Source organism: Gekko japonicus, unplaced genomic scaffold (genome assembly GCF_001447785.1).
Source record: "Gekko japonicus isolate JY-2015 unplaced genomic scaffold, Gekko_japonicus_V1.1 scaffold1332, whole genome shotgun sequence".
Taxonomy (NCBI): Eukaryota; Metazoa; Chordata; class Lepidosauria; order Squamata; family Gekkonidae; genus Gekko; species Gekko japonicus.
In genome coordinates this window covers 176,563-187,664 of record NW_015167089.1, presented here as the reverse complement: position 1 = coordinate 187,664, position 11,102 = coordinate 176,563, and the positions used below count along the sequence as shown (strand labels likewise).

At 43.4% G+C, this 11,102-nt stretch overlaps 1 protein-coding gene across 1 annotated transcript in view; it reads right to left on the bottom strand.

The window, feature by feature from the left end:
* Positions 1-6,786: 6,786 nt before the first annotated feature.
* SLAIN2 (SLAIN motif family member 2) overlaps positions 6,787-11,102 on the bottom strand; it is a gene marked incomplete at its 5' end in the record, with an annotated part of 43,278 nt that continues 38,962 nt past the window's right edge. The window contains one exon of the mRNA XM_015412865.1: positions 6,787-9,704. Coding sequence (XP_015268351.1) covers positions 9,638-9,704 — 67 coding nt within the window. The remainder of the gene's footprint in view (positions 9,705-11,102) is intronic.

Sequence of the window (11,102 nt, the reverse complement as noted above, 5' to 3'; positions counted from 1 at the left end):
GAAGCTTCACCTGGCATGGAAAGATGGCAGCACAAAAGTATTGTGGAATTGCAGCCCTTTACTCAGATGTTACAGAGACCCTGTGAGTTTACTTGAGCATTCTAGACACCAATTTATATCAACCATTAAGGATAATCTGGAAGGCATTTGTAGGAGCCACTGTGGCCTTCTAGTTATTCAAATCTGAGGCAATTCCTCAGGGACCAATGTTGGGCAGAATGGGGTAGGATGGGGGCATGCAGCTTGGTGTAGTGGCCAGGAGCGCAGACTCTAATCTAGGAGAACCAAGTTTGATTCCTCACTCCTTCACACACAGCTGCTGATGTGACCTTGGGTCAGTCACAAGTTCTCTCAAGAGCAGTTCTCTCAGAGCTCTCTCAGCCCCACCTACCTCACAGGGTGACTGTTGTGGGGAGGGGAAGGGAAAGGAGATTGTAAACTGCTCTGAGACTCATTTGGGTAGTGAAGGACAGGGTATAAGTCCAATCTCTTCTTTTTCTACTACTACTGTAAACACCCAGTGCTGAGGCAAAAGGCCCCTTAAGAGGTGATGCAGGGAGGCAACTCAACTATAAAAAAATAGTTGAGTATGGGAGCACCCATGCTTGTGTGCATATCCAGCTGGGGAAAAGTTAGTGCTGAAGAGGCTGCAAGGGAAAGGGTAATGGGGCTTGGAGCAGAAGCTGAAGTCCACTGAGACAGCACATGGATGACGAGATAGCTTAATGCTTCTGTACTGTAGCGGCTAAGTACACTATCTAAACTGCCTCTTGTACGCTCTCTCACATAATGCAGAGATTTTAATCTTATTGTGAGACAGAAGTTAGCCTCAGTATGATGCAATTCAATAAAGAATCCTCTTTAAAAGAACACATATGGAGCTACAGCATCATTGGCTGAATATTGTGTTAAATGGCAGAGGCATTTTGCTGCTGAATTTTGGCAGCAGCCCCGGGTCAAAAACCTGGCCGTCTGGCGTATTTTCTGTTAAAAGGCAGACCGCTGTTCCCTGCTTAAATTGCTCATCCTCACAGAAGGGCTTTTCCTTTTGGTATGCTATGCTGGGAATGAAAATAAGGAGTACAAAACGACTGCAAGCTTCAGTTGGCAGCCGACAATGTAAACGTTCATTATTGCTTCACCCTGCAAAATCAGATACTTTGTACTGACTAAGCTATCAATGTCCATCTCAATTCAGGAAATGTTTTCTGGCTTTCCAAATAATAACGGAGAGAAACTGTCATAGTCTACAACCAGACTTCTCCATATCATCTGGGCTGAGACACCAAAATGTGCATTTTACTGTCAATAAACAATGCAAATAATGAGAAATGTCGTTTTGAGTCCTAATTAAATGCCCAATTTGACAATATCAAACCCGAAGATAGATGATACCAGCAGGTGTCACTCTAGAGCAGCGTATCTTTTCTCTTTAAAGAACCCTTGCAATGTTTGGAGGCCCAGATCAAGAACGACGTCAAGCTGGTATTTCTCCATCTACACCAAGCACAGCATCTGGGCCCCTTTCCTGTCCTACCCCAACCTAGCCACAGTAATCCACGCGACGGGCACTTCTACTCTGGGTTACTGTAACTCGCTCTACGCTGGCCGGCCCTTGAGACTGACCCGGAAGCTCCAGCTGATCCAGAACGCAGCAGCGTGAGTCCTGATGGGGGCACCATGGACAGTGCATATTCAACCCGTGCTGCGTTAACTGGACTGGCTTCCAGTGGGATACTGGGTCAGGTTCAAGGTTTTGGTACTGACCTCCAAGGCCTTAAGTGGTCTGGGAGCAGTGTACCTGCAGGACCGCCTCCTCCTGTACGTCTCCCACAGAGCGTTACGCTCTGCTGAGAACGAGTTATTGGTGATCCCCGGCCAAAAAGACACCCACCTGTCCTTGATCAGGGCCAAGGCCTTTTCCGCCCTGGCCTGGTGGGACGCTCTGCCAAATGACATGCAGTTCCGCAGGGCTTGCAAGGCACAGATGTTCCGCCAGGCCTTTAGTTGAGGACAGCGACCGACGGGCACCATTTTGGCTGGCACTCCCTCCCTCCCTCTTCCTCCTCCCTCTCCAACTATGCTCCCCCCTACCATTGTTCCCTCTAAGCTATGGAGTCTTGTGAGCAAAAATTCTACTTTGTGAGCTACTGGCATTAAAGTTGTGAGCGAGCGATTTGGCTGCTGCATAGATTAGCTTGCTCTGAAGCCATCCCTTCCTGAGCTAAGACAAAAATATGTGAGCTAGAGGCTAAAAAACTGTGAGCTAGCTCACACTAACTCAGCTTAGAGGGAACAGTGCCCCCTACCCCCCCCCCACAAGAGGGGGACACAGTCGAAATTAGATGTATTAACACTATTTGAATACTGCTATTTGTAGAATTGTTTTAACCAGTTTTTTTAATTGTTGGAATTGTTTGGATGATGTTTTATTGCTGTTGCTCATTGATCAGAGCCTTGAGTACTCCGAGACTCAGCGATTTATAAATCTAAATTATAAATTAAAAAATAATAAAGCTGTCCATTCTATCCCACCCAACAGAAAGCATTACACAAAACAGGCAGGTAGCTTTTATTTCCTGGACATCCGTAGAATAAGTGTGGGAAGCTAACGGTTTGATTCTAAATGCAATACTTTCAAACCCTGCAGTACAGCAAAGGGAGTGGTCCATGAATTAAAATAGCTTCCTCTTGAATTGAACGCCAAAGTCCAAAACGTCTGGACAATTAATCCACACATCCAGAGGTGCAGCAATTAAAGTGCTACGTCTGAATATTTTATACCCAAACTCCATTTAAATACACCAGGCATTTATGAAAAGTTGCTACAGTCCACAATAAATATGACCGTCTTTAACACGGTGCTGGGCTCTTGATATTGTTTTTTGCGGGAATAAGCAACTATGGCCATTCCTTTGGACAGCTTCCACTGACATTCAGATTCGAGTGGCTTTTACTTCCATTAGCTCAGCTGTGTATTTCAATGGATATATGAGGTGTCCTTCCTTTGAACGTATTCCCTATTAGCATTTATTGGTAACCAAAGTGCAGCCAATTTTCCAGAACCAGAGAAGCCCTCTGTAGAATTGTTGACTTGTGCATTGTAGCATTGTGAGCTTTGGTTCCAGGAAAAATAATTTTGTTTGAAGAAGACTTTCTCAAAACGCGCAATTTTTGCCTAGCAGGCGTGTCGCTTTGATGCTTGCTGTATCTCGTTTTGGAAAGCATAACAGCCTGCTGCATCTTTCATCAGTCTCTCATCAGAAGCAAGATAGTCTACAGCACTGAAACCTGTCTTTGTAGCTGTGGACTTTTCTATTAGATATATAATGTTCTTTAAGTTTTTGTAGTATAATGAATAAGATACACTGGGGTCTCTATTGTATTCAAGTACATTATTTATATATATTATTTATATATATTATTTATATGGAGCTGTGGTGGCTCAAGTGGTTAAGACGCTGAACTGCAGGCTGTGGAAGGTCAGTAGTTCAGCAGTTCGAGACCCGGGTGCCGCATGACGGAGTGAGCTCCCGTCTGGTAACAGCATTCCGTGCGCCTTGGTGTTTAGTCATGCCGGCCACATGACCACGGAAACGTCTTTGGACAGCGCTGGCTCTTCGGCTTTGAAACGGAGATGAGCACCACAACCCTAGAGTCGGATTCGACTGGCTTTCGAGCAAGGGAACCTTTACCTTTATATTATTTATATCAATATATGAAGATATAGTAGCATAATAGTATTGTGTGTTTTGTTCTCACAGTGTTTTTCTATGTTTGCTCAACCTTGCCGTATTTCCTGTGTGTTTGTTGCTGTTTCTTTACATTTCAGACAGCCATTGTTACTCTTTAAAAATGAGCATTCTCAGACATCAGGTCTCCCAGGCAGGCCAGCTACAGTGATGCTTCTGCTTTCCTCAGAGCCCAGTTCTCCCCTTGCTGGAAGAGAACTGACATGGACATAAACCCATTTCAGCTTGCCATAAAAGTATTGGCAGATCAGAAGCCTTTTGCTTCCCATTCCATCCATTCTTGCTTATACAAATGGTGTGGGTGGAACCATCCTCCAAGTAGCCTTCTTCCCCACTTAAACGGCTGCTCCTCCTCCCACAGAAGAGCCACTGGCATTTGAGGAAGACTCCTAAGACTGGAGAAAGGCTTTAAACTTGATCCAAAAGGAAAGCAGGACAAAAAATATTTTAATAAGTAAACAACTTTGCTCAGTGGAGTGTGATAGAACACAGGTAGGATCCATCCACTCCAGTACTGACAGCCAGGTATGCAGACAACGCCTTCCTGCATATTGCAAAAATATAAACACCAGTGCAACAACTTAACATTGCCAAAAGGATGTTCATTGCCTATACATGAAGCAAGCATATTAACCTTGTAATTCTTGGATACGTTAAAGCGCATGCACACACTCTAATTCTCTACAGCAAACTCCAGAGAATCACACAAAACCCCCACCGTGTCACAGATAAATGGTAAAAAACACTTTTTAAAAAAGCTTCTCTTGAGGCCCGTAGCCAGGATTTTTTTCCGGGGGGGGGCCCACCAGGGGGTGCTAATTTAATTAACTGAGCAAATAGTGCTGTTAATAAAATTAAGGCAGCTGGGAGAACTGGAGAGGCTCTGAAGGCAGGCTGGGCAGAACGGCCTGGCTTGGCCCCCGCACGGTGGAGAGGAGCAGCTCCTGACCCCGCTGGCGGGCAGTCGCCATGTGGCCTCACTGGCTCTTCCTGCTTCGGCTGAGCAGGAAAAGAGGGAAGAGGGGCTTTGAGAAGCCAGCTGCAGAAGCAGGAAGACCCGGCAAGGCTGTCCCTCCCCCTCCCCTCCTGCTTGGCCACAGCAGGAAGCAGCAGGAAGAGCTGGCGAGGTCGCAGCGACAGCCCACAGCAGTAAGGAGCATAGTGTACCAGGGGGCGGGTGGGTCTGGCATCCTCCCGTGGTGGGGGCACTGCAGATTTTGGAGGAGGCACCACCCCCAGGGCCCCGACCTCGTTATGGCCCTGCTCTTCTTTCATAAAGTGACAACAGTGCAATTAGCTACCTGTCAAGCCCATGAAACAAGAACACAATCATGTCAATGCAAGTGATACAGTAACATCCCTTACTGCACGCATTCCCCCCCCCCCTGTTATGCAGACCATGCATACTGGCAACTGAAGTACTACCATACATGCTCTGCTGCAAGTAAGAGGTTTTTTTTTTTGTTTTAAACGGGCCATGCAGGTGAGCTGTAACATATAACCTGGGCCTAACAGACCAGTCTTAAAAGCAGTCAGAAGAAAGTTCCGGTTGCAACAGATCTCATTTCCAACCAAGTATTTTTAGGATTGAAGCCTAAATCTGGCTTTCTGATAAGATTACGTTCTGCCCTGTACTGAAGAATAAACGTAGGAAAACAGGTCGCTGATAGCTGAACAAGGAGTAGAGGAAGTCCCACTCCGTTTTCAGACATAAAGGATACTGTAAAGACAGCAAAAGGGCCCAGTTTGAGAGTAGGAGGGTGCAGGGCACAGGACTGTGAACACTTCCCTCACAATCTCACTGTAGGCACCTGTGGTAAAAATCCTAAAACTTGCTAAGGCCCGAGAGCACCCAACAGAGTGCCCGGGATCTCAGACCCCTACAGGAGGAGCTATTCACTTCCATTCCACATTGGACCATCCTGGCTGACTTAATCCCTTTTGCACCAGACCATCTATTTGTCATGGAAGTTCAGAGCCATTACCAGATGCCTGATGGAGATGGAGCTATAAGGCTCTGATTGGTAAAAGTAGCCTCTGACATCAGAGATGGACATTTGTGTGGGATTGGAGAAATCAGCTTGGCATTATTAGAAAGAAGGCTGGCTTAGGTCCAACAACATTTAGCATAAATATCTGGACAGTTGGGATTTTCCCTTGTCTTCAGTGGAAACTGGGTCCGCAGGAGGTTGGGTTGGGGTTAAGGACTCCTTTGACTTGTTACCGCAAGGAACTCTGCACGTGCTCCGAGGAACCAGCTACAACATAGCTAACGTGTTTTGCTTAGTTCAACTGTATTGCTTTTCATTCGAACATCTCTCTGCTGTTGTAGCTGTGTGCCCTGTATTGTTTTGCCTTTTTCCCCACCCCTTTTTTAATCCAACCATCCTTTCTGTTTTACAATAGACCTTTTTATAAAGACTTTTTTTGGGGGGGCTTTGCTTAATACAATCTATTTATTTGGGATATTTCTCTTAATCTTGTCCCCATATACTAGACTGCACAGGTGCTACTAGGTTGGTTATGTTATTTTGTTATTGCTCTAGTACTGCACTGGAAGACTACCTTCTCAGCAGGTCAGTCTAGAGGTTCTCAGGAAGTCCTGAGTTGTGGTGGCTGGTTACTAGGGTACTTTCCAGGGAACCCTTGGTCTAAGGGAGTTTCCCAGCAAAGAAAGGCACCGTTTCCCCCTTCCTACCATGACATTTTCCCCCTAGTAAGACTCAACTTGGTATTGGAGCTCAGCTAAGAGAGAAATGACACTGGGGGAGAGACTGTGGATCCCACACTCATCCTTTATATCTGAACAGGGCAGACCCACATTTTTAAAAAAGGCCGCTGCTGCTGTATCTAGTGTGGCTGTACCCCCCCCCCCATGTCTGAAACTGATGTTTCAAAGAGAGAGAATGAATCCCATTTTTAAGTAGTGCAGATGAAAAGAGTTTCATTTACCTCAAGAAACTTCAGAAAGTTCATTTTGCATACAAATTTTATTTCTTCTTCTTTAAAAAAAAGGAGTCAGAGTGTTGCAGTAATAATATTTATATTTTTCCTTTTTAACTTTTATTAACACTTAGAAAAACGTTCAAACACTGAGGAAAAAATTAAATAACTTTGGAAGCAGAACTCTTTCTTTTCTGCCTACATACATACAACAATTCTCAGCTGTTGGCACAAAAAATTATCCACATTCATAAAACCCTTACTACTATCATCAAACATAAATTAAGTAAATCATAGGCACTAGTTTATCAAATTCATGTTTCCACGCTTCTTCAATATATCCAAACCTCTAAACACAGAAAGCCCTAGGATGTCCCAGTAATTAACTGGTAACGAGACGTCTCCTCTACTAAACTGGCAGTTTTTTTTTCTTTCAGGAATTTTTATTTGTTGAATGTATATTATGATGTAGCAGCAGAATGTTTGCAGAATGTAATATGCCTTCGAAATGATCACAATGGCTGAGCTTTATAAAAACAGTTTATAAAATCTGGTCATGTAGCTTGGTTAAGAAAGGCAACATCTGAGTTTTCTGAATAAATAAAATCAGTTAAATAGTTTCCTAATAAAACAACAAATTAGCATTTCTTCGTCTCTGAAGAATGTGACATCTAATTAGTTAGAGCCAATTTTTTAACGAGGCAGGATAGATTTGCCTAAAATGACTGGGTACCTCATATTGTTTTCTGCTCAGCACTTTAAATACAATGCATTGGACTAACAGCACATGTCTCAGTTCCCCTACATGCTATTGGTTATATATAATTTTGGAAGACAATCCTTATCAGTAGATCATTATTTAACTGGGGTGTTAAGATCAAAAGAAATTTTTATAATTTGACTTCCCCACGCTATGCTTGTGATGCACATGAATGCTTCTGCAAATCACCTCATATAAAAATGCAGTGTAGGACTCATTTCCACCTACCTTCAAGATTTATGTAGAAAATCAGCATTCCCAGCTGAGTCTTCCTTGGCAGGTGACATGTGCTCAAACCATTCCCAAATTCTGTCTTTAGAAAGTGGCATGAATCCTAGATATTTTTTAAAAATAACTAACAAACATGGGAAGAGGCCCCTTCTTTGATCAAGAAGGGGATTAGACTGGTGGAGCTGCAATCCATGACTAAGAGATCTTGCCCACTTTCCAATTCAAGTAAAACTGCATGGCTTTTAATCCACTAATCTATAGAAACTAGATAAAAATCTGAGTGCTGGGAAATTCCAATATCAAGTACCCTCTTTGTGAAGAGATTTTAAACGTCCATTTTAAGAGGCAGGCACTGACGAAGTTTAAATGCGACCTGCCCAAAAATATCAATGGGATTCTTCAGTCAGTACACAAAAGATAGCACGACTAGCTACTTGTTTTCGTTATGTACTTTGTTGACTTCTGCATACTTCCAATTATACAGAAAGACAGCCCTCTCATCCCCTCAATCAGAGGCATTTCCTCTTTGAAACTGACAAGCACCCAACCAGCTGTCGTCTCATCACATAAGGCAGGAACATCAAATGAGGAGGGAAGGGCCTCTGGGTATTAGCAGCAGTTTCCCTGCTGTATAGGGTATATCCTTCCAACAAGGATAGGCAAAGACAGCAGCAAGTATTGGTAAGTCTGAAAAGCCACTAGGAGGACTGAATGCCTTGTAAACACGTGTGGCAGGTTCACCAGCAATGTAAAACACAGGTGTGTAAGGCAAAGTACATATTTAAAAATACAAACATGGGCAATAACTTGGCAGAAATATGTACAATTAAAAAATAAATTTAGGAAATTAAGATTTTAAAAGGGTACAGAAAACTCCCTCATACCATGTAACGATACCTACATGCATATATCATTTGATAGCAACAGTACGACTTATTTCCTTAGAGCATCTAGGTTACAAGTGCATAGTTGGCTTTTCTTCATGCCAAACTTATAGGCATGTTCAGCTGAATTCTGGGCAACAAGCACCGTGGTGTGATTTCTGAATGGGAATTTTTTCTCATTCAAGGAAACTTGCTGGGGGGGAAAAAAGGACTTCTCAAAACAACATGAGCCGTGTATTAAAAAACGTGGCTGTGATAGCAAAAGCCATCTTTCCTGAGCCAGGAACTGTAAGGTTTAGAAAGATTGTACAACTGATACAAAAGCCCTTTTTGGCAATCCAAATAAAATAGCACAGAACCAGATACGTCAGTGTAAAAGGATGCAACATATCCCACCCAGGTTAGGGAGGGAACTAAAGGCATCCAGACTGCTTTTTAAAAAAAAGGTAAAACAGCACAGCTTCCCTACCGCTCTCATAGGGGGACTCCAGAAGTTACTGCCCTATTGTGGCTACATTTTCTCCATCCGAACTGTCCACAATTGTCTTAAACCATCTCGCTAGCATAGTAACACATGACAATCCCCAATATATTTTTTTGCTTTGATTAATAAGTTAACGTGTACATACTATTTCTTCAAACAGTGCATTTTGCTGCAATCAAACCAAACCAAATCACATGTGAGGTTTTGGAAAGTTTTAATTTACTCTTTTACATGCTGCTTTTTCCCCTGGATGGACATTTCTTTGGCATTTTGTTAGGTTAGGTATATGCCCAGATGTTGGCCATTTTATCCATGTGAGTATTTGTAACAATTTTTAAGAAGCAAGAAGGGGTTGGGGCTCTCCAGAGGTGAAAAAATGATTAATGTAGAAGTGATTTGAGTGATCACAAAGTATCTGATGTTAATGTCATTAAAGTGCTGTTTTATAATCTCTGCCAGTTTGTGCTAATTAAGGACAGAGAGGTCTAGGGATTTACAAACCCCCCAAAGTCTTATCTGATCAGTCTGCATATCGATCTGTCATTTCGCCTGGTGAAGGAGTACTTGCTGAGCTATTTGCAGTTCAGTAGCAGCCATCCTTCCAGCTCTCGTCTTTCATGTTGCTATAGGTTTTGGGTGCTGGCAATGTCCTGAAACACAAAATGTATTCATATGAAAGCATAACCATAAAAATGTGGTTAGGCTTCTTAGCCGTTTAACTGTACGCATTAGTAAGGTAAAGGTTCCCTTGCTTGAAAGCCAGTCGAGTCCGACTCTAGGGTTGCGGTGCTCATCTCCGTTTCAAAGCCGAAGAGCCAGCGCTGTCCGAAGACATTTCTGTGGCCATGTGGCTGGCATGACTAAACACCAAGGCGCCCGGAACGCTGTTACCTTCCCACTGAAGTGGTACCTATTTATCTACTTGCAATTTCTTGCTTTCGAACTGCTAGGTTGGCAGGAGCTGGAACTAGAGACAGGAGCTCACTCTGTCATGCGGCACCCGGGTCTCGAACTGCCGAACTACCGACCTTCCACAGCCTGCAGTTCAGCGTCTTAACCACTTGAGCCACCGCAGCTCCACGCATTAGTACCAACTACTTTTTAATTTAAGAAGTTATGCCTAGTCTGTATACCTGTAAACATTCATTGTTAAATCAAATGTAATATTTAAGATTTAATCAAATTAATATTTAGAACCATCTAGTGGCTGCTGTTGGGAACAAGACAAGACGGCCCAGCAAAATAATTCTTATTGATAGTCCCCCCCCCCAATTAGGTAGGCAGACAAGCAAGCATGCAGCACCCTAATGAAAAAATAAGACTGCCCCTTCTCTTTTCCCTTAGCCAAGCATTAAAATGAATCCTAACAATGAAATACGACACTCTACTTTCCTTCTTTCATGCAAGTCGAGGAAGCTTTCGTTGGATTCCCAGGAGGTCTCCCCATTCAGACACTTTGCGGAGAGAGACCTGCTTAAGCTTCAGCAAGTTTGCTCTATCCTGTGCATCGTAAACACATCCTAAGCACCTCTGCAAAATGGCCATTTCAAAGCAGTGCACGTGGAGACTCTCTCTGTGTGGTCAGCCACTGGCCAGGGTAACCTGCACTGCGGATATGCAAGACATTTAATGCAAATCACCAAAACAAATCACACTAACATGTGTATTGGTGACATGGAGCAGTTTATGATAAGCCACACTATGAAGTGGCAGCCAAAACGGAACACCTCATGAGCTACTACCCCCGTTCTTGGTGATAAGGTATTCTGGACTCTTCCCTCTCACCAAAGTCAGGTACCAATATGAATATCAATATACCAGGGTACCAGCTAAGAAGCTGCTCATCTATACATCTAAAAAAGAAAAGCCTTGCTAAAGTGTTGTGTGACAAAAGCTTTCGTAAACTAGAACCCACTTCATCAGATACATGCAAAGTGAGCTCTGCCACATGAAAGCTTATACCACAAAACATTTGCTAGCCTTTTTCGGTATCACAAGTCTGTTGTCCTGGCTGCAGCAGACCAACACAGCTACACCTCTGAAACTTG